Source organism: Ambystoma mexicanum, chromosome 6q (assembly GCF_040938575.1).
Source record: "Ambystoma mexicanum isolate Mex_15411 chromosome 6q, UKY_AmexF1_1, whole genome shotgun sequence".
Classification (NCBI taxonomy): Eukaryota; Metazoa; Chordata; class Amphibia; order Caudata; family Ambystomatidae; genus Ambystoma; species Ambystoma mexicanum.
Genome location: NC_090937.1, coordinates 999796449 through 999811496, shown reverse-complemented (window position 1 = coordinate 999811496; position 15048 = coordinate 999796449). Strand labels below are relative to the sequence as shown.

Here is a 15048-nt window from a genome sequence, read left to right as displayed (position 1 = left end):
AAGAGCAGATACTCCTCTGATGCGTTCTTTATATTCTTGGTTGGAGTTTTGATAAGTGACTTTTGGATTGCCACTGTAGTGAGGAAACACTTCTGGGTGGTACTCTGTCTTCCAACGTGGGTCAAAAGTCTTATGCCTGCCACTGTAGTGAGGAAAACTGCCCTTTTTGCATATTTCAGCTTCTGTTGGGTCAGTGGGCGTGTGACTGCCATTGTTGTGAGCAAGATCTCCTTGAATGCTTGATTCGATACTGCTAGGGTCCCCGACCCATGTCTGGTGATCAGTGGACTGATTGCTGCCACTGTGATGAGGAAGTTCTCTTTGGATACTTGATTTGTTATTGTTAAGGTCCCAAACTGCCATTGGTGGTCAGTGGCCAAATTCTGCCACTGCGAGGAGAAAGTTATCCTCGGATGCTCACGCCACTGTTCTCAATAGTTTGGTTGTACCTCCCGTTATCATCTCTGGAACTTCCGTAAGCCACCGGCGCTTCCTGGGACTGGGGTCCATCACTAAGGCTCATCTGGCGTCTCTCCTCTGCTTCCACTGCACCGCAGCGGCCCCTCGCTCCGCTGTACTGCTCAGTTCTCTTTTCCTGCTTTGAGGTCGGGTCTGCTCCAGCTGGACCCACAGAGAACTCCCTCAGGGATTCACAATCTCCCCTCTCCTCTTCCTATGGTCTTCCGACAGGGTTTGAAACTCCTACGCTGGATGGTTTTAACACCTAATGCCTCTCCCGGCTGGGATTGGCAACTTTTTTAGTCCATCCTCTCATCTAATACATTGTTGCCAGTCCTTCCTTGGTGGGTTGTTAATGTCTTTTGCGTCTCCTGACATTGTGATCTTTATGCATCCTCTGGCCCACCATCAGTAACCTTCCTGTATTGTGTGCTCTTCTTCGTCCTAGTGCTTTCTGTTTTGACTGTATCCCATGTACTACAGTAATACATTGGTCTACTTTCAAGGAAGTTACTTGGAATGGAGGGGGGCTAGGGAATGTTGGGGTGTGATGTTGTTCCATGGGCTGTATCCCCAGGTGATCGTCCTTATCCCCAGAGTGGGAGTCCCTCCCCATGAGGTCCTCCATCATTAAACCATCCTTCTGGGGTCTATTGGGTAGGGGCTGCACCTCCCTAACCTTATGGAAAAGGGCTCATGGGAGAAGTGACGACACCTAGTGAATCATCACATAAACTCCAAATGTGTTGGTAAGGCATGGACATCTCTATTTGGGCAATCACCCAGTGCTATGGGACTATGAGGGTCACTGAAGATGTTTGTAAAGGGTACTGTTATTATGTTTGTAGTGATCGCCATAAGTATGGTACCAAGGGAACACGATTCCACAGGATATCAATAGGTGATCCAACCAGTGCGCTTGGATGTAAACTAAAGATAGAATTGTATCGACTAACATGACAACTGTGTGTTCATGTTGTTGGGAGGCTTATAAGAGCCATTATTTGAGGAGGTTGAGAGTGTTGTTGTTGGTCGCACAGTTTAGTTCCAGATTGCTGTGACCCTCTGCAAGGATTTGGTTGAAATCTAACTATTCATCAAAAATCATTTCTGGAAGGCTTTCACCCTCAATTTTGAACAGCTCCTTTTGATAGGATAATGCAGCATCAAAATAAGCAGTGTTTGGTTATGTGCAACTACGGCCCTGTGTTTGATATCCGCCACCAAAATAACACAGCAACAATACCCAGTCATTCTGAAACCATTTACTGATCCAAGCACATATATTAAATGTATTTTTCAGCACACTACAAACACTCTGAAAACGTCCCTCTGTTTGATAGTGTCATATTCAAGACATTCTGAAATATATCACTCTGATTCCTGCTGTTCTACTTATCTGAACGAGACGCATGATACAAGAGAGCAATGTTCTTGAAATAAAATCTACAAGTCTCTGTTCATATGTTAAGTGGGCAACCCGATATCTATGTGTGGGTTACACCAAAACATTGAAGTGCCAAAGAAAGTTTAGTTTTTCTGGTTCCACTGAAAATATTAAGAATTACAGCCCTTGATTAACTTCTTAGCAAACATGTAAAGGCTTTTCTGGCCCCTGGAACTCGCGAACACTCCAGGACTTCAAAGTTAAGTTCAATCTTTCCCAATGTTAAAGGCCATAACTAGTCACATGAAACTAGCAGTTCTTCCATGTATTCAATGCTCATTTACTCACGTTACTGTATTGAAAGGAAATCCCATTGACTCTGTGTGGAGGGCCAACAATATCTTACCATTTATTTTGGTGTTGCATTGTTTTCGTGAATGGCCAGAGATTGCGCCTTTCAATACCACTCGCGGCAATGCTCCATTTGCACTGTCCTTCAAGAGGCAAGCGAATCTAAAACAAAAATGGTAGGCTGCCATTAGTAGTTAGAATGGGTCTTCATGTTGTGAAGTAAATGCAAGAATACACTCTGCTCTTGTGAATGTAGTGGATCATGTTTACACGTAAAGAAATGGCATGTTGTTTAGCCTAACCGAACGCCGCGATAACCAAAACTCTACAACAACTGACCAATAATATATACATAAATAATGCTTATGGGTTGCCATGTGGCCCATCATTTTCTGGAACACCTTTCAGAGCAATACTTGCTGTCTGCATCCTTTAAGGTTAAACCATGTTTTGCAAGTGTCTTATTATAGTTCTTTGCATTGCACAAATCATTCAAATATTTTTCCGAATTGGATGAAGGGCCATTTCCAGTCAGAAAAATGAGGTTGTAAAAGTGAGGAGGCACTTTCCTTTCGTCCCACCCATGTAGGCCGAGGGCCCGATGCTGAGCTTGCATTAGAAGTAGTGTGGATAGCTGACAATGGAGAATTGGAGGGGAGATGTGGTGCTACCCAACAGCAAAAGCTGCCCAAATCTGCCCCATTCATAGAAACACCTACTCCAGTGGCACTGCCAGCATTTCTTAAAAGACTGTTACTACTTTTATAATTTAAGAACGTTTTCCTAAACTAGAAAAGTGGTGCTGCAGTCTAAGAAATACTATTTTTATGAAGGGAAAACATGTGTAGCCGAGTTTAACGACAGCTCACAGGTGCCGTTGCTTAACTGCTTTTTTTGACCTGCAAAATCGTGAGAATCCCTTTGCAGTGCCTGCCTTGCTTTCCTGATAGTTACCATCAGAATCGGGCCCAGGCGGGTGTGGGAGGAGCCAGATACAGGTGGTCTCTGCTCATTGAGCACGCTATTATCTTTTAGAAGAAGTTATTTTGATTTGAAAAGCGTAAATCCTATTGCAGCATAAACATCAAGCAACCAGATCTTCTGAGTTCTGTGTCATAATCCCAACTATTGAAGGCTGCACTAAAAAAAGGTTGCTTTTTACAAGGCGATTTTGTTTGGCCTTCAACAGCAGCGGTTATGGCAAATTTGTGGTGTGACCACTCTGCAATCTGCTCGCAGCTCCATCATTTCTGATAACTAGATCATGGCAAAGGACATAATGCCCTCTCCTGTCCCAAGACAATCTGACTGTGAAGTCATGATGAGAACATTTGGGTGGCGTTACCTTTTCAGAATAACGAGGATCTCAATTGGTCGGATAAACAAATGGGGAGAGAAGAATCCTCTAGCGCTCACAGTTCTTCACATAGGGTCCTCCTTTCCTGGTTGTCACAGCAGATAGATGTATTCCATACCCTGCTAGTATGTAAGGAATTGACCCACTGTAGTATCTTTAATGGAAATGTAACTGGAGGGCACTCTCCAATCTCCCCAGCAGGGGATACTGCAAAATGATTGACACACTGCAACTCGAGAAGTTGACATTTTATGAATGTTTGGTGAGTAAAATGTACATAGAGAGGATTGTGGCTCCCCTAAACCTTGTGTTTTGCATGGAGCGGGGAACATGGGCACACAGCACTGCCACACCACCACTGATATAAGCACACCCTCTCAAGGAGCCCAGAGCTGCTGTTCATTGATGTCTGCAATTGTTTGCCTAACTCTGGGTGCCTAATCGTACATTCACTTTAGCAAACGATTTCACTCTACCCTGTGACTTCTTACATGCTGGAAGTGAAGTCAGTTTATCCTGCTTTGTGATTTGAATCTTAGGTGAGAATTCCCTCACCTCTCCTCAGTAAACTACACTGCATAAAGATAAAATGTGCCTGGCTTCTGTTAATTGGTACAAGAACCTTTATAGCTAGCATAAAGCTGGTGAGATAGCTCAGCTGGTTGAGCGCTAAGTGCTGCGATGTGAGGGTGATCTGCAGATCGCAGGTTCGAAACCCAGCAAGGCAAACTCATCCTTTCATGCTTCTGAGGTGGAAAAAGGAGTACCTTCTTCGGTTGGGTGATCATTGTATGTAATTATGTTCTCTGTACAGCTCTTTGGCCAAAGTGCTATATAAATAACAAATCATTATAACAGAAGAGAACACATGCTTGATCTAATTTGTTGTTAAAATGATTCCATCTCATGTGCCCCACCATGACTAGTGGTTTGGTGGGATTACAATTTAGTAACCTTTATCTGTTTTTTGCAGCCTACCCCTATAATAAATCCTGTGTTTACAAAAAGGTCAATTCTTGAAATAAAATTGCTGAACCAGCTATGCAGTTAATTTAATTAATTCTAGGCCCCATTGATATAGCTCTCATTCAGGTGCTACCATCTTCCTCAATGTATGTCATTCTATTGACCATGAGATCCTCCTCAAACAACTCACAACCCGGTTCAGGCTTTCTTGACTGGCCCCGACCTGGGTGCGGTCCTTCAGAAAATTGGTCAGTGGAGGCTCATGTCGCCTGTGGGGTTCCACATGTTTCAGTCGTCTGCACCTCCTCTCCAGTGCTTACCTCTGCACACTGCTGTGGCAGATGGAGGGGTACGGTACGGGTTTTCCCATTAGCAACAAATGCACATTATTTGCTGATGATTCTTTCGCCCTTTTGAAAACCTCCAGGAGTCATTGATCCATACTATGATCACTGGTTTACCGAGGAATCAGGACTACAAGATCTAAGGTTGAGCACCTCAAACTTAACTTGAAGGTGTCCTAGTCTAACTGGGACAAATCAAGTGCTTTGATTCAGGTACATTTCATGATAAGATCAAGGACACTAAATCCTCAAACCTAAACATTCACACATTCTCTTCACAGTCTTAAAGAAGTGGATTTGCCAGCATTGAAATAACTGTCATACCCAGTGGGTGAGCCGGAGTCTCCGTTCACATCACAAGCTTTAACATCTTTGGTAACAAAATACAACCATCTATTCTCATATTAAAAGTACTGCTCTCCCTCTATTTCTTCATTGGTAGATATACCTACTACAACAACTATTTCACCCACTTGATCTTTTCCATGCTAACTGATCAAAAACTGGCCTCTTTTCTTTGTCTTCTCAAGTCTGGATCTTCACAGGTCTTTAGCTCAGCGAACATTCTTAAATCATTTGAGGACATTTTGTGCCTGTTCTTATAAATTCATAAATGTATTAATCCCACTTCAAGACAGTTCTATCTATTCCCCTCCTTGGGAAACCACCCATGAACTCTATGGTCCTAGTCAACTTGTTCCCAATGTCCTTACTTCAAACAGCAGTCCTCACCTGATTCATAACCATGACTTCTGTTTCTGCTCATACACTAATGACACTCCAGGATCTAGGTGGCGCTAACATCCAGTTTGTGGAATGTTTGGAAGACATACATTATTGGATGGCAGAGAACAAAAAGCTAACTAATGATCTAGTCGATGCTTGGAGAATATGGTATCTCACTGAACAGGAATACACCTTTTACTTCCTAGTGAATGCCTCGTCTTCAAAGATAGACTACCTTTTCATAAATAAAGTGTTAAAAAGGTTAGGTTATACGGCCAGAGATCTGGCCATTAGTATAGCCATTAGCAAATTAAAGAAAGTAAGCCACCTGGGCGAGACGGCTTACCCATTGACTTCTACCATTCCTTCATAAGTATTCTTGCCCCAAAATTGCATAAACATTTTAAGGCCTACAAGTCAGATGTGGTCCTAAAGGGCACCTTCTACAAGGCCCGTAAATCCCAAACCGGGAAAGGACCCCTTGGTAGTGTGAAACTATGGACCCATCTCACTGATCAATACAAAAGATAAAATGCTTGCCAAAGTGTTGGCACCGATACGGGAATCTCTTCTCCCTAAATTGGTTCAAGACGACCAAACAGGTTTAATAAAAGGTAGTTTGTCCGCCTTTAAAACCCGACTTCTCTGCAGCCTCATAGAGTAGGGAAGAGGAAATAGTTACCCTTGGGCAGCAATCACCCTGGACACGGAGAAGGCATCCAACGTTCTTGGAAGAAGCGCTAAGGTGGCATGTGTTGGGAACAAGATAATATCCTTAATTATGACTCTGTACCAACAATGATGAGTTATCTATTTAGCGCCTTAATCCAAAGCGCTTTACAGAGCACATATTTACATACAATATCAACCAACTGAAATTGGTACTCATTTATCGACATTGAAAGAATGAAAGGCTGAGTTGGCCTTGCTGGGATTCGAACCTGCTATCTGCAGATCACGATCAGATTGCAGCAGCGAGCACTCAACCTGCTGAGCTATCTTACCGGCAGCAACAACCCAGGGCTATGGTATTTTCTCCCATTACTTTTCCCAGATGAGAGAGACTTAACAGGGGTGTCCCCTCTGCCCCCTTCTGTTTGTCTTGGCCATAGATCCCCTGCTGCAGCTGGTGAACAACAATGAATCCATTATTGGGGTGGTTACCCAGAGGAATAGGATCAAACTCTCTGCATAAGACGACAATATATTGGCATATTTGGAGAACTCAGCCACCTCCTTACCGCCTTTCATGAGCAAAATAGAGGAATGCTTCAGAGCACAGCTATAGTGACATGGCTTAATGTTAATATCAAATAATTGTGACTTCATTTTGCCAATTCAACAGAGGAAACAGTTACATTAAACTTTGATTTGATCAACTCCAAGATTGACACCCTTTTGAATAAATGGATCCCACTACTGCTATCATGGTGGGAAAGGCTAAATCCATATAAATGTGCAGCTCTCCAATAATCTTCTACTGGCTAGCCAGGCTTACGGTAGAGTGGCCACCAACCCACTTCACCAAGATCAACAAATTAATATTAAATTCCTTATGGAAATATCAAGCTGCCCGGAATATCCATTTGCAGACTGTGGTTACCTTCATCTCGTGGCAGGTGGGATTCCCAAACGTTGTCAGATATTTATTTATTTATTTAAATTTGTAGAGCGCACGGCAGCCCGCAGGCATCGAGGTGCTATGTCAGGGTTTAAGAAGGCTTGATTAAGGGTTACAAAGAAGCCGCCCAGTTTTACTTGTTACAGAAAAGTTCAGAGATAGTGTTTACAACGTAACACAGAGTACATGCAGATATATGTATGTTTTTGTCATTAATCAATGTGGGGGATGGTTCTCTGGAGTAATTACTAGCAATAGCCCATGGTTGACAGTCAACCCTATTTTACAGGGGGTGAGTCAGGTTTCTTTCACTTGCACAGCATTTACACACTGGTAGAAGGCAGTTGGCTGCCCAATAGGGGCGTTCAGCCATGTCCCTTATGGTTTAACAACAGGATAACAATTGCTGGGCAGCTGATAAACTGGCAGGGACGTCATTTCACCAAATTGCCAGGGGTAGCGCAAGTGACATCACATGACCCTTGACCTCTGATGACATCACAGGAAGTGATGTCATTTGACCCGACCCTGAAGTGACATCACGGGAAGCGATGTAAAATGACTGTGTACCTCTTGACAAAACAGGAAATGGCATCCCATAGCATTGTTTCTAAGTACTCTATGAAAAATATAGTTACAATATTACTGTAACGTGATATACATTTCATACAAGAATGGATCACTATATGAATCGGCAGAAAAAAAACATCCTACAAGTGCAACTTGTGAAAAGCAAACTACATAGTCCAAAATAGATGCTTATTCTACTCAAAATACTTTTTGGAAGATTTCGTCTGCATTGTGAATTTGAGGTGTTTAAAAACAGACTAAATCAGTGACTCAGCCCCTGAAGTGTGCCTGCAATAAACCTTTAATGAGTCTAGCAATTATTGTATGGAATTCCAGAAAGACGAATAGTTCAAATATACTCATGGCATTGGCCCCAGCCCAGGAGCTTCAATTTGTAAAACAAAAAGAAAGAAAAAAAAGTGTTTTTATTTTTTTATTTTTAGCAAGGGAGACTGCAGGGGTAGCAAGGGAGACCTCAGGGGTCGCCACGGAGACCCCTGGCGACCCCTAACTGACGTCCCTGTAAACTGGCCGGCGTTGAAGGACCGTGGAAAACTATATGTGGATCAGATAAGGTCAGGGACAAAAATGTTTCCCTTTAATACACAGGTCTATATAAAGTATCTGTGAGCGGGAGTTCCTAAGATATATACAACAAAAAACACGTGACCAGAACCTAATGGGTTACACAGATGGAAGGGACAGTTAGAAGGTTCGCAAACTCAATCAGTGACATACTTCCACAGACCACTTAGTACTTACGTTAAATCATATTCTAACAGGAAGACCAAATTAAGGTGGGTGGAGATGTGGGCTTTTCTTCCCAGATCCCCGGCTGGCGATTTGGCAGAAAAATCAGACTATTTCAAAATCCGACTCTACTTCTTAGATTTAAATATGTTATACAATAGAGTGTTTATCACCCCAGGAAGGGGATGGTAAGCCGAGACACTCCCGATGCTGGTCATGCAAACTGGAGAAGGGCATGCTCCTGCGTATGCTTTTATCATGTATATACTCTGAAACATATTGAAACAATATTGGATCAAACCTATATGTAGAACTTCATTACCCCTCTACTTAATTGTTGTCATGACGGGGAGCACCAACCCAGCATTCAAGGGTAATGGGATGTAAGGGAAGTTGTATGACTCACTTGTAGCTGTAGAATTTAATGTGCTAACCTTTAACTGGACCTAGCACAAGTTTCAGAGAGGACATGGTGGAATCAAGTGGTCCATGTTCATAGAATGGAGCCCTACCTCGATACTTGATTGTCTTGTTACCTGACTAGACCCACTTCCTGGATTTGCTGGAAGGCTTTTTGGGGAGCACATATGAACGTGTGCACTCATGATGAATGGCCCAGTCAGTGAGTAATTGAGCACCTCATCAAGGAGCAAGACACCAATTGTGATGATCTCGTAAAACCTTCTCTCCTTTCTGAAGAGGCTCAAACATGGTGTACTCTCGTTCTCACTACACTGATTCAGAAAGACGGACATTTTTTGCTGGCAGTGGAATGGTGGTAACTCGGTAAACCTTACATGTTATTGAAATATGTAGTCTGCGTTATTTTAGAGAACAAGTGCATTCATGATGGGTCGGGAGGATATCACAGGGCAATGGATTTGTCTTGGACGCAAAACAACTCTGGCAAACACAGGTTTGAATCCTGGTCCCACGCTTAGAGACTTCTCCCTGGTATTAAGAGTGTTATGAATGCTGAATTAATTACTTAACTGCATTGTTATATGGTCGAAAAGTGTTTGTTTGTTTTAGCAAAGAATGTATAGCATATTGTAATGGAGTAAAGTGCCTACGTTTTTCAGGGTCAGATATGAAATCAGGAACAGCGACAATGAGTTTAGCCATGTTCAGTTAGGTTATCAAGCTGTCACACATAGATAGGTAAAACACAGAACTTGGATCTGAAATATCTGAGTGGCTTAATGAAGCAGGAGGTAGTTTGATGCAGTGGATGTAGCCGGGTATGCTTCTTTTACTTTGTCTTTTCAAACCTTCTCTCCCCCTTCCCTTCATCTATTTTGACCCATCTCTTCTTCTCAGTTCTCCCACCTCCACTCTCCCCTCTGTCTCTCTTTTTGATCTCTCTTATGGCTCTTGCTCTGTCTTTGGAAGCTTATACCTTACTCAGTGCTAACAATGTCAAAACAAATTGATGATTTAGTGTCCAGAAGATGAATTGATATTTGGAGGATCGGCTAACGATATTATATATGCAAACGATATCGTACATGCTAATGAGTTATGTGAATATGTGTTTTGAATGAAACTTTTGATATTGTTTGTTTATGGTGCATTGTTAGGCGCTTATACAGTAAGCCGATTCTGTTTAAAAGCACCCACAGGGCAACAGGGAGGGAACATGGGATTGAAACATTAAATACAGTAGAGGAAAAATGACAGACCTACTATGCCTTGTGAGTATTCAGAATGTGCAAATGCAGCAAGAAAGAGGGCACTGGCGGTCGGTGCTGGCATGTCCGTGCCCGTGGGTGAGAAGCAGATGAAGTGCATAGTACATTAAGTGCTAAATGGCCTGGAGCTGCCTTGGGTGGAAAAGTGCGAGATTACAGGACGAAGGGCGGATGATGCCGAGGCAAATGCTGAAAGGTAGACAGAAGTTTGGGCGATTGGGTCTGGAAGGCCAGGGTCCCAAGGATACATAAGGGCTCTGGTCACCAATCACAGCAACTTTGAGATTTAGCAGAGGAGGGAAGAAGAGAAGGAAGAGGTTAAGAGGAAAGTCTTGAGGTGCTTCGGAAAATTAAAAGAAAGTCCTGCAAAAAGATGCAGAGGAAGGCAGAGGTTGTTCCAACTGAGGAAAGAGATCGGCATCCTGCCCTATGTTTAGCGAAATGCTTTACACACAAAGAGTTGGTGCCATAGGAACGTAGAGGTCTAGAGGGAGAGTATTTAGTAACATAGAGTTGTAGACAGCACGCTCCCTGGCCCCAAACAGTCTTGTGGATGATGCAGAGGGATTTGAATCTGATTTGTGCAGCAACCGGGAGACAAAGAATACTTTTTAGGGCAGGAGAGATGCAGTCCCTGGGCTGAAGGCCAAGGATAAGTCTTGCTGCCCTTTTCTGGATTAGCTGCAGAGGGCGCAGTGTGAAAGAAGGTACATTCAAGAGGAGGCTATTTCAGCAGTCCAGCCTAGAGAGAACCAGGGCCCAGGTAACATTGAGCTTCTCGGGGAAAGTGAGAAAAGGGAGAATTCCTTTGAGAAGGAAGAGTTGAAAGTGGGACTTCTTGGCAATGTCCTGAGTGTGGGGGAGGAAGGAGAGAGATGAATCAAAGATGACTCCATGGCTTCAGTTGTAGGAGCAGGGTGAGAACCCATAGAGGAAGGTCAGAGTGAGCAGAAGAAGGAGGGAGCAGGGGTCCCTAGTGGAAGGATCTCAGTTTTGTTGGCATTGAGGCAGAGATCGTTGGGAGTGCACCAGGACTGGATGGCAGATAGGCAGTCAGGGATGATGGATGGTTCAAGAGGGTCAGCAGGAAGTTTGAAGAAGAGTTGTGTGTTGTCTGCATAACACATAAAGTTGGAGGAGATTAGGAGTTCCAGCTAAGCCAGGTAAGTATTAAAGAGCCAGGGTGAGAGGAAAGAGCCCTGTGGGAACCCAAAGGTGGAGAAAGAAGTAGGTGAGGAGAAGGAGCCCAAGATAACTTGAGATGAGCGGTCATATTTGTGAACATTAAGTGGTAGGTGTTACCAAGCTGTGGTGTAGGTTTTATAGTGAATTTAGCTACCAGTAGCATAATATTATTTCTCACATGTGCTTAAAGAATAGTATTTTTGTACTTTGTTTAGTAGACCTTTATTCTTTAAGAGTCTTTGTTCTTGTTAACTTTACTTCACACCAAGCCTATGATCCCTCCTGAGACTAAGCCTAACTGGCAGTACCTTAAGATTGGCTACTCAGAGCTCCACACAAGAGCACATTCTGAAAAACACTCTTAACAGCAACTATTATATTGAAGTATGGTGGCCACAGTTGAAAAAGGATATAGATGTGCACAAATAAACCGTAAAAAGGTTTTAATGATCTTGTTTATCTGGCGAAACATCTCTTTCAGTGCTAGTTCATTTTCCGTCTGAGTTAGTGACGTAACCAACACTGAAAAGTAACTTGTACGGACAGACTTTGTGGTAGCTATTATAAGTGTTTTTGTATATTTTGTTTCGCTGTGTCATTTGGTTTGTATTGTGTTTATTTTATTTTATTTATTGGTCATTTGTAATGCGCTTATACAGCCAAATGGTGTTTCAAAGCACATAAAGACAAATAAAGTGGGTGGGGGGCATGGGAAGAAAACCAAAATAGAAACATTCCTACAAGGCCTTGAGACATTCAGAACATACAAGGGCTAAAACAAGAAGGCATCAAGACAACAAATGCAGGGGAACAAGGGTGAGGGCAACAAACAGAAAACCTTCCTACTATGCCAAGGGGCATTCGGTACGTGCAAGTGCTGAACAAGAAAGCAGGGAAAGGGGAAGTGGGGAAGTACAGGTACAAGTAGGTAATGCAGAATTGAATGTCTCACCTCAAGATGCAGAGGGCTACATAGAATGCAGGTGCAATAGGTAAATACACATAAAGCCAGACAAGCAAATATGACAAGTAGGTATGTGAGAGTGCAGACTGGCAAAGCCTCGCCTCATGGATTGGTATGAGCATAATTGACCTAAAATCATTTGACCTAAAACATTTGTTCTAATGTTTTGGGCCTTTTTTCAGTCACATTTAATAAAATATATGTATGGGGTTGGGTAATGGTATAGATTAGGTTGAGGGGACGTGGGTGGGAGTTACAGGAGTCCCCCCTGAATTTTAGGCCAAAAACAAAGGTCAAATAAATTCGGTCAAATGTGATTAGGTCAAATGTTTAGGTCAAATAGACCCAAACCCATGGCATGAGGGGCTACATCAACCATGCAGACAAGCAATACGATAAGTTGGTAAAGGTGAGTGCAGACTGGAAAAGCCTTTTTTAAAGGCATGAGGGACTACATCAGACATGAAGACAAGTTGGTAAGGGTAAGTGCAGACTGGAAATGCCCCACCTCATGTCATGAGGGGCTTCATCAAACATGCAAAGGGTCACAAAGAAAGCTAGAAGGCAGCATAGGGCTGAGTGAGGAGTTAATGGTGGAAGTTATGTGCAGGAATGAAGCAAAGCAGTACAAATCTGAGAATGATGGAGTCATGATTGCTGCAAGACATTGTTCAGTGGGCTCGTGTGAGCAGAGGCATGCAAAATAGATGATGTGTCCACAGGTTCAGAGTATCACTGCATCAGCCGGGCGGAGTTGAAGGACAACAGATGTGGTGCGGAACAGTGCACTGAAGCAGGCAAGAGCGTAAAATGCAGCAGCATCATAGTGAGGGCACAACTGCTGGGAAGCATCCAGTGAGATGTGCCAGACATGAAGGAATCCAGTGGCTGACGGTAAGCGGGTTAACTATGGGGTACAAAAGCAGCAAAAAAACGGGCAGGGATTGAGAGAGAGGAGGGAGGGAACCAAGGAGAGACAGTGGTGAGAGAGCATTAAAACCTTTACACAGACATTTAAAGCATTCCATATATCCACAAAGTAAATAAAAAGGGTGTACAATTCAATTTGAATTCTTTGATCAAATACTCTAAAAATGATGAAGTTCGTAATTTCCTGAATAGATATTAGACTAACTATAGATACAAATTGAATCAATGCATTGCACAGTGCAAATGAAGTAGTATCAAACAGTGTTTCCCAAAATACTTCCCACAGATATAATCGCATATCTGCCACATAGTTCTCAAAACAAATTTCGAAGATTTCCTAGTACTTCACACTCTAACTTGTACATTTGAATTCCAGAGGCTCCTGTCTCTTTAGCACAGGTGTGGATGGTCATGTGGGTGATTTTGAGAACCGTGTTGGGGGGTAGATGCAGGTCTGATGAAGGAGAGGTGCAAAAGAAATGCAGCTGATCACGACCTCGTGTGTGCAATGTTAGCTTGAGAGAAGGTTGGCTTGTACCCGTGAATACAGACAACATTCTCTAGCGCCTGGCTGGCTGACCACACCACAATGGGTGCTAATGAAAAACATATACACTGTTGAATAAAGTATTTCACATAACACATAAGTAGTGGAGTATGTGTCTTAAAGGAATACACAAGTTACACTGCACTTCATACAACTAACAATTGGCCTTAGGCAAGACCCTTCCCATGCCACCTTTCATTCCTTCCCCCACCTCTTCTCTGGTGCTTCCTCATCCTGGTAAGAGCCCTCCAGTCACTACCCTATGAAAACCTTCAAAGTCACTACCGATCTTCTCTGAACCGTTCTCCGAACTGTTAAAAATCAGAGCAATCGCAGCTCTTGTCAATCCGTCATGAACCCAGACCTGGAGCTTAAACTCCTCTCATGCAATGAATCCTACCCAACTCTAGAAATATTAAACCTCTTTACCCCAAATACAGTCTACCTTGACCTAAGCTGACCAGGGTTGTGTAGTGAGCCACCATTAGTCTATTAATATTTCTTAAAGACAGAGCTCACCTACAGTAAATCCACCAGACGCTTCCTCTATTGTCCTCCTTGGTTATGCAAATTTCCAAGAGACCACCTCAGAACTTACAACTCTCTTCTACTTCTCTGCTGTCCTTCTCCTTAACTCCAGACATTTGACTGTTCACATGGCAACAGGAGGAATAATTGAAGCACACTGTAATGCAGGTAAGAGAATTTGATTCAGAGCATCTCCGAATAAAAACTATAGATTTAAGTCACGCACAGAAGACCTCTATAGATCAGTGAAAAGGGGCAGAAGTCCAATATCACCACCTAAAAAGCGCTCGACGAATAACAGATGACAAGCAGAAGGACGCTTTGCAACCACACGCCGAAGATTAACTTCAAGGAGAGCTGAGAGAGTAGAGCACAGTGAAGACTGCAGACAAAAACACAATTCCGAACGAAGTGGGGAAGTACAGGTACAAGTAGGTAATGCAGAATTGAATGTCTCACCTCAAGATGCAGAGGGCTACATAGAATGCAGGTGCAATAGGTAAATACACATAAAGCCAGACAAGCAAATATGACAAGTAGGTATGTGAGAGTGCAGACTGGCAAAGCCTCGCCTCATGGATTGGTATGAGCATAATTGACCTAAAATCATTTGACCTAAAACATTTGTTCTAATGTTTTGGGCCTTTTTTCAGTCACATTTAATAAAATATA

The 15048-nt window shown here is 42.9% G+C and overlaps 1 protein-coding gene across 2 annotated transcripts in view; it reads right to left on the bottom strand.

Annotated features, from left to right (window-relative positions):
- Positions 1-15048, bottom strand: part of LOC138516427 (plasma kallikrein-like) — a 451405-nt gene that overhangs the window by 320862 nt on the left and 115495 nt on the right. For both annotated transcript variants that reach the window (XM_069631547.1, XM_069631548.1), the window contains one exon: positions 2253-2359. In XM_069631547.1, coding sequence (XP_069487648.1) covers positions 2253-2359 — 107 coding nt within the window. The remainder of the gene's footprint in view (positions 1-2252; positions 2360-15048) is intronic.